This window comes from Mustelus asterias, chromosome 2 (genome assembly GCF_964213995.1).
Source record: "Mustelus asterias chromosome 2, sMusAst1.hap1.1, whole genome shotgun sequence".
NCBI classification, from domain to species: domain Eukaryota; kingdom Metazoa; phylum Chordata; class Chondrichthyes; order Carcharhiniformes; family Triakidae; genus Mustelus; species Mustelus asterias.
In genome coordinates this window covers 89,188,735-89,204,770 of record NC_135802.1, presented here as the reverse complement: position 1 = coordinate 89,204,770, position 16,036 = coordinate 89,188,735, and the positions used below count along the sequence as shown (strand labels likewise).

The 16,036-nt window shown below is 44.8% G+C and overlaps 1 protein-coding gene across 2 annotated transcripts in view; it reads left to right on the top strand.

Moving 5' to 3' along the window:
- Window positions 1-16,036, top strand: part of crppa (CDP-L-ribitol pyrophosphorylase A) — a 325,901-nt gene that overhangs the window by 88,632 nt on the left and 221,233 nt on the right. For both annotated transcript variants that reach the window (XM_078228170.1, XM_078228178.1), the window contains exons 4-5: window positions 4,404-4,508; window positions 11,419-11,464. In XM_078228170.1, the coding sequence (XP_078084296.1) occupies window positions 4,404-4,508; window positions 11,419-11,464 (151 nt within the window). The remainder of the gene's footprint in view (window positions 1-4,403; window positions 4,509-11,418; window positions 11,465-16,036) is intronic.

Genomic DNA, 16,036 nt, shown 5'->3' with positions numbered 1-16,036 from the left:
GGCTCATTACCCATCCCTAATCAGCCTTGAGAAAGCTGTGGTGAGCTGCATTCTTGAACTGTTGCAATTGTGTGGTGCAGGTACAACTATAGCATTGTTATTTGGGAGTTAGAAACATAGAAATATAGAAGATTGGAGTAGGAGGAGGCCATTTGGCCCTTCGAGCCTGTGCCGCCATTCATTATGATCATGGCTGATCAACCAACTCGACGAGTTCAGGATTTCTATTCAATGATGATAAAGTAATGGCAATTTACTTCCAAGTTACAGATGTGTCTGATTTGTGGGGAATTTATATGCCTCTGCCCTTGTTCATCCAGGTGGTAGATGTTGTGGGTTTGGAAGGTGCTATTGGAGAAGTTCTGCTGAGCTGCTGCAGTGTATCTTGTAGATCATGGTGAATGTTTAAGGTGATGAATGGATTGCCAGTCAGGTGGGCTCCTTTAGCCCTGCATGGAGTTGACATTGTGAGTGTTATTAAAGCTTCACCCATGCAGGCAAGCAGAGAACATTGCACATTTTCCTGACATGTGCCTTGGAGATGGTTGACAGGGAGTCAGAGGATGACTCGCTGCAGAATTTCCAGTCTTTGACCTGCTCTTGTGGCCACAGTATTTATATGGCTGTTCCAGTCAAGTTTCTGGTCAGTGGTGACCCCAGACGTTAATAGTGGGGGACTTGATGATGATAAAATTGTTGACTCACAAGGGAAGATGGTTAGATTCCCTCTTGTAGAAGATGTCAATGTTTGAGTCTAGCATAGGGTGCATTTTACTTGCCACTGATCAACCTAAGCCTGAATGATGTCCAGATCCTACTGCATGCTGACAAAGGCTGCTTCAGTATCTGAGGAGCTATGAATGGCGCTGAGCATTGTGCAATCATCTGTGAACACCCCCACTTCTGACCTAATGATGGAGGGAGGGTCATTCATTAAGCAGCTGCAACCGGGCTTAGGATACTGCCCTGAGGAACTCCTGCAGTGTTATTAACATTCCAAGCTATCGGACATGGGTTGGCTGGGTGGAGGAAAGAGACAAAGTGGGAGCATTACTGATAGTGAGATAGAAATTTGTCTTGTGAGGAAGAGAAAATGGGCCAGAATGACATTAGTCGCCTGTTATTCGCCCATTCCAATATTCAGTTGTACTAGCTTCATCTACCTTCAATTACCTGCCTCTTGCATAGCTTGCTGTGTATCTTCAGCTTCAAAAATAGCATGGGCTCTAACTTTCTAAGAGTGGCAGTCAGCATCGGATTGTCACTCTGTACCCACTTACCCTGTGCCAAATATCTTCCATGCCTGTTTGCTCAACCTTCTGGCTCAGGCCGGGTCAGATCCAGGCAACGCAACAGTCTCCAAAGCCCAACATTGAAGTTGAAGAGAGTCGGAGTGAAGGAGGTCATGTCCCCTTTTTTTACTATCTGCTGAAAAGCAGGTAAGTTTAAAGCTCTGATTGAACGTGACAGGCCAGGGAGAAGGTAAGTTGATAGGGTTTGGGGGTCTGGAGGAATGGAAGCCATGGGGGATGCCAGGTGTTGGGGAGTGTGGGGGAGTCAGACATGAGAGGAAGGGAGAGGACATTGGGAGGGAGGAGTGCGGGATTTGGACACCATGGTTGGGTTGAAGAAAGTTAGGACTTCTGGGCAATTGCTGTGCCAATGCTTACCTGGGTTGTTCCGAGAGGGATTCCCCAGTGCATCTTTTGGTTACCCACCAAATCTGACACTGGGGAGCCCAGAGAGTTCAGTATTATCATCAAGCTTTTTGTATTCATTCCAAGGATTTATTGCTTATCCTGAATTAAGACTGGATTTCATCATAGTTTCTATAAATCAAATCACCTTCACATTATCCTCTTCATGAAACTTAAAACTCTTTTACTTAAAAACAGTGAATATCTGAATTTGCCATGCAGAATTGAAGATAGGGAGATTTATTTAAGGAGATAGAGTAACTTATCATAATATATCTTCATTTCTGTCTCTGACATAGTCAGCATATTATAAATATTTATCTTAGTCAAAAACATTTTAAGTTGAAACTTCAAAATTGTATCATCACAGTTCCTCATGGCTGCTTTTTGTCTGTGATAATAAGGACATAAGAACTAGGAGCAGGAGTAGGCCATCTGGCCCCTTGAGCCTGCTCCGTCATTCAGTAAGATCATGGCTGATCTTTTCGTGAACTCGGCTCCACTCACCATAACCCTTAATTCCTTGTTCAAAAATTTATCTATCCTTGCCTTAAAAACATTCAATGAGGTAGCCTCAACTGCTTCACTGGGCAGGGAATTCCACAGATTCACAACCCTTTATGTGAAGAAATTCCTCCTCAACTCAGAGCCATGCCCCCTAGTTCTAGTTTCACCTGCCAGTAGAAACAACTTTCCGGCTTCTATCTTATATATTCTCTTCACAATCTTATATGTTTCTATAAGATCTCCCCTCTTCTTCTGAATTCCAATGAGTATAGCCCCAGTCTACTCAGTCTCTCCTCATAAGCCAACCCTCTCAACTCCGGAATTAACCCAGTGAATCTCCTCTGCACCCCCTCCAGTGCCAGTATATCCTTTCTCAAGTAAGGAGACCAAAACTGTACACAGTACTCCAGGTGTGGCCTCACTAGCACTTTATACAGCTGCAACATAATCTCGCTGTTTTTAAACTCCATCCCTCTAGCAATGAAGGACAAAATTCCATTTGCCTTCTTAATTACCTGCTGCACCTGCAAACCAACTCCTTGTGATTCTTGCACAAGGACACCCAGGTCCCTCTGCACAGCAGCATGCTGCAATTTTTTACCATTTAAATAATAGTCCATTTTGCTGTTATTCCTACCAAAATGGATGACCTCACATTTACCAACATTGTACTCCAACTGCCAGACCCTTGCCACTCACTTAGACTGTCTATATCCATTTGCAGACTTTCAGCATCCTCTGCACACTTTGCTCTGCCACTCAGCTTAGTGTCATCTGCAAATTTTGACACACTACATTTGGTCCCCAATTCCAAATCATCCGTGTAAATCGTAAACAATTGCAGTCCGAACGCTGATCCCTGAGGCACACCACTAGTCACTGATCGCCAACCAGAAAAACACCCATTTACCCCCACTCTTTGCTTTCTGTTAGTTAACCAATCCTCTATCCATGCTAACACATTACCCGTAACACCGTGCACCTTTATCTTATGTAGCAGTCTTTGGTGAGACACCTTGTCAAATGCCTTCTGGAAATCCAGATACACCACATCCATAGGTTCCCCATTGTCCACTGCATATGTGATGTTCTCAAAGAATTCCACCAAACTAGTCAAACATGACCTTCCCTTCATGAACCCATGCTGCGTCTTACCAATGGGACAATTTATATCCGGATGTCTCGCTATTTCTTCCTTGATAGATTCAAGCATTTTCCCTGTTACAGAAGTTAAGCTAACTGGCCTATAGTTACCCGCTTTTTGTCTACCTCCTTTTTTAAGCAGAGGCGTCACATTTGCTGTTTTCCAATCTGCGAGAACCACCCCAGAGTCCAGTGAATTTTGGTAAATTACCACTAGTGCATTTGCTATTTCTCCCGCCATCTCTTTTAGTACTCTGGGATGCATTCCATGAGGACTTGGAGACTTGTCTACCTTTAGCCCCATTAACTTGCCCAACACTACCTCTTTCGTGACAATGATAGTTTCTAGGTCCTCACCTGCCATAGCCTTCCTGTCATCAATTTTTGGCATGTTATTTGTGTCTTGCACTGTGAAGACCGACACAAAATACCTGTTCAATGCTTCAGCCATTTTCTCATTTCCAGTTATTACATCCCCCTTCTCGTCCTCTAAAGGACCAATGTTTACTTTCGCCACTCTTTTTCATTTTATATATTTGTAAAAACGTTTGCTATCTGTTTTTATATTCTGAGCTAGTTTACTCTCATAATCCATCTTTCTTTTCTTTATAGCTTTTTTCGTGGCTTTCAGTTGACCTTTAAAGATTTCCCAATCCTCTAGGTTCCCACTACTCTTTGCCACTTTGTATGCATTTTCTTTCAATTTGATACCCTCCTTTATTTCCTTAGATATCCATGGCTGATTATCTCTTTTTCTACAGTTCTTACTTATCACTGGTATATAAGTTTGCTGAGCACTGTGAAAGATCGCTTTGAAAGTCCTCCACTGTTCCTCAATTGTCTCACCATAAAGTTTTTGCTCCCAGTCTACCTTAGCCAACGGCTCCCTCATCCCTTTGTAGTCTCCTTTGTTTAAGCACAAGACACTGGTATTGGATTTTACCTTCTCATGCTCCATCTGTATTTTAAATTCAACCATACTGTGGTGAATGATTTAATAAAATATTCCCTTGATGATCCATATGGTTTGATTTGTCTTTATATTTTATCTTTCAGTGCACTGATTATGATTTTGAATATGGGACAGAGTGTCTTCATTTAGCTCTGAAGTATTGTGGCACTTCTGCCAAGCTCATTGAAGGGCCACCTGATCTGTGGAAGGTAGGTGGGAAATATTCAAGTTTAAATATCATGCTTTGCTGGAAGCATTATGGTCAGAAAAATAGGATTGTGACCATGGTGTAAATTTGGCCAGGACTAGAAACTTAATAAAAGACTGAAAATACTCATCAGGTCTGGCAGCATGAGTGAAGAGAGAAACACGCCGGAATTCTACTGCCCCGCCCACCATGAGAATAGAAACGGACGAGGGATGGACAGTGGGAAGCCCTCCATTAACCTCAGGCGGAATTTTCCAGTCTCTGGTTGAGCGAGGCCATAAAATCCTGCCCACAGAGTGAACATTTCAGGTTGTGAGCTTTCATCAGAACGGATTACAGATATTGGCCGGAATTTTACCGGCACGCCCACCCTGGAATCGGTGTGGGTGAGGTTCGCAGAACGGCATTCTCCATTGGCCTCGGGCGGGCGGGCGAGGCAGTAAAATTCAACAATTAACTCTGGAAATTTAATGTGGCGGGGAGCCGCATTCTATCATTTTTTTTCTGCACATGCGCAGTTGGAGGCGCTGATCGGAGTTGCAGGATTTGGACGCATTCAGCCTCACCCACTGGCTGCTGCAGCACAATTCGAAATTGCTGATATTTTTTCAGGCAGAGTGCGTATGGGGGCACCTGAGAACGGGTCTAAAAGTCGGATCTGAAACACTCCCAGTTTCAAGTCCGCCCAGCACTTAGAATTAAAATGGTAAAATAGCCACCCATAACCTACATTCTCAAAATTATTGTTGGAACCTATTCATAGAATCCTTACAGTGCAGAAGAACGCCATTCGGCCCATCGACCACAATCCCACACAGGTCCCATTCCTGTAACCCCACTTGTTTACACTGCTAATCCCTCTGACACTAGGGTCAATTTAGCATGGCCAATCAACCTAACCCGCACATCTTTGGACCGTGGGAGGAAGCGATACACCTGGAGGAAACCCACGCAGACACACGGAGCATATGTAAACTCCACACAGACAGTGATTCGAGGCCGGAATCGAACCTGGGTTTCTCGTGCTGTGAGTTCTAACCACTGTGCCACCATGCTGCCTGCACAGGTGTTAAAAATGGGATGGGGTTTAATCTAAATAGCACAGGTTTCTCCACTCACCACCCATCCATAAAAAGAAAGACGTTTTTGATTTGTTTCACTCTGAGCAGTGCTGTATTTCCCAATCCCCTCAGTTTTGGTGCGATCCAATTTTCTATTAGTGACACCACAGGAAACTTAAGATAGGATGAACTCCTGGGCCAGCCTGGGTTATTAGATGCAGATGGTCTTTGTATAACTCTCTTTGAAACTTTGATGTTGGGCTGTACAGTCCATGGAGGTGGTGAGGAGGAAGGAGGGGTTCTTTAGTGGCTCCTCAGCTCCTCATAGATAATGAGATGAGAGTTTTCTTCAGGTGGCTGCTTTAGTTTTGGGATCACAAACATTAGCCACAATTTTGCGGCTGCATCGTGTCCAGCGCAGATTGCGCTGGGCCTGCGTGGGGTCGGATTATTGTGGGGAAGCAGTCTAACGCATTTAGCACTGGCAAGAACCCCCATTGGGATTCACCTCGCCCCCTGCACCCGTTTTTAATCTGGTTCTCGCCCTCATTTAAATATGCTTTGTCAATTTCAAGCCGGATTCTCCTTGCTCCCGGGATTCTATGACCCTCAGGTGCAGCTGGAACCAGGCAAGAATCACTACTGGTCTCCAAAAATGGAGACAAGGTGTGATGGCCACGCTGTGGGGGCGCGGAGGCCATTGAATCCCTCGGGTGGTCGGGAACATGGCTGGGCAGTGCCCACCTGGCAGTGTCAACATGGCAGTGCCTGCCACTGCCCGGTTGATACTACCAGGCTGCTAGGGGGGCAGTGCAAAGGGGGTGGGGCCTGAGTGGGATGGGGTCTGAGGGATAGAGCCTGAAGGGGTGGGGCTTGAGGAGGATGATGTATGGGGATGGCATGAAGGGGGACTCACTGGGAGGGCCCCAATGCCCCATTGCCAATAATCTCTGTTGAGGAGGGTGGTGGGGAAATATGCCTTCAATGTGCGGAGGATCCTGATGTGCATGGGGGGAGAGGGGATCTTCAATTTCACTTTATGATCGAGACAGCCGTTAAAAACGGCGCCCGATCTCTGTGAAGCTGTCTTGCCGGCGTGTTTAGGCCCCACCCCTCTCAGAACAAGATGCTCCCCGTCTTCACAAAGAACGAAGTAGTTAAGATCACGATCTCATTCGCGCCAGCCAGGCCGGCATGAATCACACTGGTTTTCTTGCCAGTTTTGGGGAAATTTCCATCCTTTGTTTCTGCCACTTTAAGGATGTTTTCTTAGTTTAAAAAATTTAGAAATATCAGTGAGCGTTTTTATATATATTTTGTAAAAATATACAGTGTGGGGTTTTAGTTCCTCATAATGAAATGAATGAATGAAGATCAGATATTTCTTATGTTTGGGAAATTAGTGTTGCAGGCTCGTCAATGTACTGCGATAGAGAGAATAAGAAGTTGGAGAAGTCTTTTTGCACAGAGGTTATTGGAGGATGGCATGCTTTTCTACAGGGAGTGGTTGAGACACAGGTCATTGCATTTTGCAAGAGGAGAATACATAAACATTTGAGGTCAAAGAAAATACAAAAAGCAGGGCAGTTAGATTAGTTTTGGATTACACTAGCATAGAGCCAGTGCAGACACAATAAGACAAATGATCTCTTTTTGTGACTTCAGTTGCCACATAGTTGTATCTGAGAATTGAAACATGTGCTGGAATTCTACCATCCCGCCCGCCATGGGAATCAGTGCGGGCGAGGAGTGGACAATGGGAAAGGACGTAAACCTCGGGCGGGATTTTCCGGTCTCAGGTCGAGTGAGGCCATAAAATCCAGCCCAAACTTTTAAACACGTTAATGAAATATATGTCACAGAATAAAATCTCAGATTGTCATTTTAAAATGTTATGTTTTATTTCTTGGTGGGGGATCTTGCAGTTAAAAATGTAAAGGAAATGTATATGGTACTGAGATTAAGTTCTGGAATTGAACCTCTTTTATTTATTATTAATGGGAAGAGTCAGAGTATTGCATGTGAATATTAGGTAAACTTCAATCTAGTTCATTGGTCTGCAGTCATCCTAATTACGACATGTATTATTTTATATTCAGGTCGTTTAAGAGTATGAACATATAATACATCATTTGCTCGCATTTAAGACAGAATTGTATGTTGAGATTTGCTACATTTTTATTTGAAAGATTGACTTGAGTTCTAAAGGGAATATATCTGCAGCTGGCCCTGTCATTTTGTGCCCTATTATACTGACTGCTTCCTTCCTCGCTCTTGATGCTGTAGTTGGAAGTATTGCATGAAGTGCGGAATAAAGCCAACATTACCTCACTGCTGTGGCCTTTTGACAAAACTGAAAGATATCACAGATGAACTGCATTCAAATTGAACAGAGCAGAGGGGAAAGGGGATGGGAAAACACATAAAAGCACTCCACAAAAAGAAATTTCAACTGAACTTCATCTTGGGGAGTAGCATAAAGGGGCAAAAGTGCACAGGCAGCCCATTTTATACTCCACCCAATTCTCTTTTCCATTGGTTTTTATGAAAATCAGGCTTGGTATGAAAAGTGCTGGTAATGCAGACTGAATTTTAGCCCCATAGCATGGCCAGTAATAGCGCTGAGCTGGAATATATTAAATGGCTGAAGTGATACTAACATAACACAATGGGCAGAATTCTCCCGAAAGGTTTCTAAGTGTTGTCCTCAGTGGGAAACCAGTGATATTCCTGCTGGGTGGTTTGGGGCAATTTAGCAATTCAACCTCACTTGGAAATTGTTTTGGGGCTGGGAAGATTCGCACTGAATTCTCCCATACTTAGAATTTTTTTTTGGAATGGGGACCTAAAGATATCAACAAGACCTGCTCCTCAGAGATCTTCTCAAAGTTAAGTTGAGGGTTCCCCCCACATGGACATTGTGACCCCCCCCCCCGCAGACATGAGGAACACCCCCAACCTTTGACCCAGGAGGGTCAATCTTATTTCCCCTACATCACTAAATGTCCAGGTCATCTGTTCCCCACACCACAAAGACATGTGTGATCCAGCCACACCCATTCATTCTCACTGGCATTGGGGCATCCCACCCCTCCTACAAGTGAACTTACATGTCCAGTTTAGTGTGCAGGCATGCCCTATTGTCAGGGAGCTCTCAGAGCTACATGTGTGCAGTTGATTGCATCTTGCCCTTGTGGGAAAGCTGCGATTGCTGCAAATCCCATCACTTTTGCAACCTGGCTATTCTGATCCAAGGGAATTGGACAAATTGGTACACTCTTCCGAACAAAGCATCCGTCATCTCTCAGGTACACTTGTGTGTCGCTGACTAGAAGACTCCATACAGGTGCCCAATGGAGCCCTGCAAGGGGCCACTGACAAATTTAAGGCAGCGGTGACCTTCAGCGTCACTGGAATACAATTCCCTCCAAGGCTTTGAGGCTGAAAAACGTGTGCAACCACATTGTGGGGAATTCGAAGACCCCTCACTTGCTGCCATCTCGAGATTGAGGCCCATGAGTTGGGAACAAATCTGTTGCCGTGTGGGCTCCGACATCGAGCAGAGATCACAACTGTGCAAAATTGTCACCCACTTGCCTTATGGTTATTAGGGTGTCCCTTTAGTCGATCAATTATGCTGACCTTGAACTCCATCTGTCCAAAAAGACCCTCCTCTCACTTCAAGGTATTGCAGTTTTACATCAAATGTGTTGCATTGTTGTTACTCGAACAATGGTGCTTATTAATTTTCAGACTTGCTCCACAACCTTGTACCCTCTCCCATCACCCATCAATTTGCCCCCCCATCACTCTTGACCCAGCCAATATCACCATTCCTATCCCCTCTGTCACCCTTGAAACTCCCCTTTTTATTCTGAATGCTTTATCATCCACCTCCTCATACTTTTCCTCTTCTAAGTGCAGACAGAATTAACGTGCCCATGTCCACCCTGACCCTTACCCCTCCTGTTAGTTGAACCACCATTGAATCTGTTTTTCTGACCACCCGCCCCCCCCCCCCCCCGAATCTGTTTTTCTGACCCCCCCCCCCCACCATGAAATCTTCACCCATCTGATGATGACTATCATCCTGGACCTGCCACCTTACCGCATCCCACTCCTCTCTTTGACCGTGACTGTTCCCTTCACTGCCCAGTACCCTCAGTTCTACACCCAGGAACCCACCATCGGCAGCACAGACTCTGCTCTCTTGGATCATCTCTCCCCAACTATCCTTGCCCAAAAAGCCACTCCTCAGCTCAGCCACAGGAATTCCTAGACCCAACACAAAAGATTTTTCTCTCCATCCCAAGTTGTTGCACCCTCTCATTCCCATGTCTAGCTTCCATGCCACCCTAGCCCATCTACACCTTTCGCCTGCCTCTTGCGCCCAGCTTTAGTGCAGCTTGACCTATCGGTACTTGATGTGAATCCGTTGTGAGTTGTGCCCAAGAAGGCCAAAGCAGCATCTACTCACCTTAATCAAAGTAAAGTTTATTTATTAGTCACAGGTAGGCTTACATCAACACTGCAATGAAGCTACTGTGAAAATCCTCTCGTCGCCACACTTCAGCGCCTGTTCGGTTACACTGAGGGAGAATCTAAACATGGCCAATCCACCTAACCAGCACGTCTTTGGACTGTGGGAGGATACCGGAGCACCTGGAGGAAACCCACGCAGACACGGGGAGAACATGCAAACTCCACACAGACAGTGACCGGAAGAAGTGAGAATCGCCAGCTGCACACCACTTGTGTACAGTTGTAAAAGTGAACATTCTAATTTCTCATTGCTGGGGATTAGATTTGGAGGGGTAGCCTCTTCCCGGTTTAGTGAGGATGTGAGACATGCTCGTGCATGCAAAAGGGGATTCTCGGCATTGTTCACCGGGAGGCTCGACCCACCTTTGACCCACCTTTAAAGTTCCGAAAAACAAAATTCCAACAGTTCATCCCACAGTCGAGAAACTGATGTTTGACCTCGGGCCAAAGCTTCTTGCTGCTGGAAGATTCTGCCCATTGGATTCAGGAGTGAGGCACCGTACTGTTGCAGCTCATTTCCTCTGCCACTTCCTACTCTCCCTATTTGGTGTCTGGATCAGGCGTCTTCTTCCATCCACAGGGAACAGAATCTCTCTATAGGCCCTGACAGCCAGAAATGCATCAGACAAATGATGAAAACCCTTCCCTCATTGGTACTACTATCAATCAAGCAGTAGGCTCCTTCTTGACAGATGTACAATGGAGCTATTCAGATTGTCGCAGATTGTCCCTATAACTAGTGAAGCTTCTACAGTTGTCAATCTCTGATCTGTGCTCAAGTAGTTAACCAGCCCAGGAAGTAGAGATTGCCTTTATTGGCCTCTCTGGGTACTGAAGAGAAAAATCACCTTGGGTTTCTGACCCTGATCACATTCTATTGATTCTTGATGCTTTTAGAAAGAAAAAGAAGAAACTTATGTAGCACTTTTCATGATCGCTGGATGCCTCAAATGTTTTACAACAAATAAAGTACTTTTTGTAGTGCAGTCATTGTTATTATTTTAAAAGAAAGAGTATAACAAGAGAAAATAAGAATAAAAACTGGTGTCAGAAGAAAAACAAAAGTTGATGTGAAATGTTGACAAAAAATGAAGATATTCTAACCGAGGAAACACTGAAGTATTTACAAAAGTAAACAAAATAACATCCACCAGCTTTGATTCTTATGCTTAACATTACAATCAGATATCCAAGTTGCATTGTGCTTTTTTTGCTTTGATGATTTAAAGAAACAGCTTTAGGCTGTGATGATATTGGCTGTTGAGTTTCCTTCTGTGATAAAGATCACAACATTTCTCTGCCCCTTAGGTGACTTACAAGCGGGACCTCTATGCAGCTGAGTTGATTATCAAGGGTAAGTCTTCCTCTTTCTGTCAAATTGAATTGTTTGAACTGTTTTACTGAACAAGATATATCTTAGTTCTTCCTAACGTCACTGAACGTTGGACATGCTCAGACTGTGGTGACAAGTAGCACTGTGATGTATTATTATATATCCAGCAGGCAATGCCATAAAGGGTCCGCAGCTAACATTGGTGACCTAGGAGAAGTTATTTAAACAATTGTCTCAGAATAGGAATTTTAACATCCTGGTAAACAGAAGCATATGCATTTTTCATAGGTTATTTCATTCCTCGTCTTACCAACTTTACTTCGTTTGATGACCATCTAAGAAGCAAACAATATTGAATTTTAACAGTACACTGAATGAGAAGACTGAACTTTAATTGACTTATATATGCATTGGAAAGACTGGATTTGGAATCAATGATATTACTCTCTTCTGTCGTAGTACGTTTTAATGTTTCTATGGTTATATGTGTACAAACAGGTCTCCTTTTGTGAACTGACCTCTCACCAGCCTGCTCGAAGAGGAGTAGAAGTTTGCAATCTAGAATGGAGAAAGCAACACATGTCTTCATTTGAGCATTGTTTTTCGAGGACAAGATAGTTTTTAAAAAATTGTTCTTGGGACCCAGGCAGCACTGGAAAGGGAGCATTTGGTGCCCAACCCTAGTTGCCCTGAGGTTATTTGAAATCAATCACAAAACGAGGGACACACGCAGACCAGACTGTAGATTGAAGTACTCCATTGCCTGTGGACCTACCAGTTTGGGTTGATAATTGGGCAGCATTGTTGGTTAGGTTGTCCTCGGAGCTTACACAGCAACAGTGTTACCCTTGGGATGGGAAGAGTGAGTAGTTTATGTAGCCCCACTACTCCACAGATCGCAACATTAGTTAAATGTTTGACTCACTCACCAAAACAGCCTAAACTGGCCAAAGGACCGAAACTGGGAAGGTTGCTCCCCTGTTCTCTCACTCTAACCTGGAGACCCTGCTGCGGGATTAGAGGAGCTGCAGTGAAGTGATATTTCCCAAATACGAGAGGAAGAGGCCAGTCCCTCAAACCAAATAGACATTCATGAAAGTGGCCGAGGCAGTCAGCAGCAGGACTCTGGTCCCTCCAATTTGGAGGTGGACCACCAAGAAGATCCAGGACCTCAGAAGGGTGAGCGGTGAGTGGCACTCTGCCTTATTCAGTATTCTCCTGCACAGCACTCCTCAGAACTCACCATGCATTCCTATCTTTCCAGACACCTCCTCACATACCATCTGAACAGCCAAGCACTCGTACTCAGTCTTAACCGATTGCCCTCTTGTACCCATGCCTCACAGTCACTCTTGATAAAGGTTGTCCTTCCCTTCTCTCCATGTGAGCTATTTCTAACAATCATAAATCTTTCTTTTCTCTTATTGCAGGAGAAGAGAATGGCAGAGATTGGGGGATGGGGGTTGATGGTGGTGAGAGGTCAGAGGGGTTGGGGGATGCGTGGGGAGAGACGTTGGGGATGTCCTCCAATGACAGGCATCAGAGATCTTGATGGTCACTGGCAATGCTTGTGAATGCGCTCTTGTTCCAGGAAGCTCCAGATGTCAGCAGTGACATCCCATGAGAGGCTGGGCCTCCTGGGGCACTGGTGCCCACGAAAGTTAAAGTTAATTTATTAGTCACAAGTAAGGTTTACATTAACATTGCAATGAAATTACTGTGAAATTTCCCTAATTGCCACACTCCGGCGCCTGTTCAGGTCAATGCAGCTAACCAACACATCTTTCAGACCATGAGAGGAAACCGGAGCACCCGGAGGAAACCCACGCAGACATGGGGAGAACATGCGAACTCCACACGGACAGTGACCCAAGCCGGGAATTGAACCTGGTCCCTGGCACACAAGCCAAGAGAGCTGATCCTCTGTAGACCCCATGTTAGGAAATCTCATCTCCTTTGAGGTAGATCTCTGTGTACGTCCCTTCTGTCCTATAGAGCGGCATGTGGCTGAGGAGAAATAGCTGGTGCTGGTGTTGTTGCTCCTCTTGCTCTTCCTTAGAGATTCAAGGTAGATCTGCAGCAAGTTGCTCCCGTGCTGTTGTGAAGGCTGACAGTGTGGAAGTGCAGCTGAAGGTGAGTGAAATGTCTTCAAAGAAGTTGCCAATGACCTTTCAAGCAGCTTCTGGGAGGGATTGCATAGGGCGGCAGCCTTTTAGTGGGCAGCCTTTCCATGGCGGTGGCTGGAGATCTTCAGTCTCACTGATCACAGGCTTTCCAGCCTGTCAGTTTTACTGAAGGGCATTTGCCTTAGTGATGTGGATGACAGTTTGTGAAGGGATTGCTAAAACCAGAAGGCAGGGTTAAAAATCCACCTAATTGCCTGTCTGGATCATAGAATTAACTTCCCAACTGTTCCAAAGGGGTTTCCCTGCTTGCCTTTAAACTGCCTGACTGAAACATGGAAGGTGGTGGAATGATGGCAAGATGGTACAGTGGTTAGCACTGACTGCCTCACAGCGCCAGGTACCCGGGTTCAATTTTGGCCTTGGGTGATTATCAGTGTGGAGTTTGCACATTCTCCCCATGTCTGCATGGGGTTCCTCTGGGTGCTCCGGTTTCCTCGCAGTCCAAAAATGTGTGGGTTAGGTGGATTGGCCATGCTAAATTGCCCCTTTGTGTCAGGGGGATTAGCAGGGCAAACACATGGGGTTATGGGGAGAAGGCCTGGCCGGGATTGCCGTTGGTGCAGACTCGATGAGCTGTATGGTCTCCTTCTGCACAGTAGGGATTCTATGATTCCATGATGTCGGGATCCCAACCCAATGTCATATTTTGGATATTTAACTCTCCACACACACCTAAACAGACCTCCCCTTGCCTGTGAAAATTCCCCGTTTAACTTTTCCTTGCTCTTGATGCAATGTAAACCTCTCACAATGGTATTGAGCACATATGGTTTTAGAGATGAGACTCTCTAATCCAGTCCTTTTGCTGAAAACCTGTAACTAAAGTTCCCATGTTGAAATATACAGGGAGTACTTTATATTTGATCACAGTTGGAATTTCCCCCCAAAGGCTATAAGTGTTAAATGGGTGAGAAAATGGGCTTCAGTGGCCTCCGGTCCCACCAGCGAGGCCATCACATCTGGTCCCCTTTTGGTGAAGGACCATCTATGATCTTTGCCGGTGAGGTCAGAAAGCTAAGTGAGCCTGGACTATTACATCCCAGGCTCACGAATGACATTAAAATGGGCTAATGTATATTTAAATCAGTGTGCGCCCTTCCCGGGTGAGAGACTGATTACGCTGGCAGAATGGGGCAGGCAATATCGACAGAGGCGAGAAATCGGGCACAGGCCTCTCACTCATATTTCCCACCTCGCTTTCCTACTTGATTAGCTCAGCGGGGTGGAAAAATCCCAGCAGATATATTTATAATAGCCTATTTTCCCAGAGGTGGAAAGGGCAGTTTCTTGTTTAAAGTATATTGTAACTTTTGTTTCTCCCTGCCTAAGAAAAAAATCATATTGTAGCTCATTGAAATATACCGAGGGTAAAATTGGCTTTGGCAGTAGCACAGGATGGGTGATAGTGAATTGGCCTGCTTGATTTTACTTTCCATTGAATTTAATGGAAAATGGCTTTGATAGCCAAATTATTATCAGATTCCTGAATAGCTAGCTTAATGATGGCACTTAATAAATGTTATGGGAGAATAACATGTAACCAATCTAACCAGATCACTCTATGCTGTCTTCCTAAGGAAAAAGTAGCCACTTTTCATCTCTGAGATAATGTGTCTTTGCTATCTATGGTTTACTGTGGAGGTAGTAATAGCAGTATGCTGTCATCCGGAGCCAGGCCTACAGACAAGTTCAACAATAAGACATAGCTCTTACAGCAATGGTCTATGTGAAAATCACCCTGAACCTCAGTGTAAAGTTGGTCCCTTCAAAGGAGCACAAGGTGATATATACCAAATTTAACGAGCAGAGAAGTAGGTGGATCATTCTGGACTTCTCTCTCACACATCAATTGTGTTCCACACATCTGGGCTGATGTGCATAGGGAATAAATTTATGGGGTGATTCACCAGCCCCATTAACCCTAGGCATAGCTTCCATTGGTGAATTTGCTGAGAGGCCTCAAATGGGATTTGTGCTGGGTTAAACACATTGTGATGCTCCTCATTACTGAGATTAAAGTAAAATGCAGTAGCCTCCGATTATCCACCCACAATTCCCCCCCACCACCCACCCACCTTCACCCCCAGCTGAAAAAGTCTTGTGGGCTCAAATTACTGCTGGCCCATAAAAGTGGGGACCAGCTGCCATGGACTAATTGGGATTAAGGAGTTGAGTACTTTCACTACACTTACATCCATGGTGCCCGTGCGCAAAGGGGTTCAGATCGGGGGTCTCCCCAGGATGAGGGTCATGAGGCTAGTCTTCTTTCTGTAGCTTTTAAAATCATTGAACTTTGTCTCAGCATGTCAATTTCAATCAATTGCCAACTTCTCAATATTGCCTTGCAAATTTTTGAAACCCTTTGTTCACATTCAATTTCATGCCCAATTTACTATCACAAGGAGGG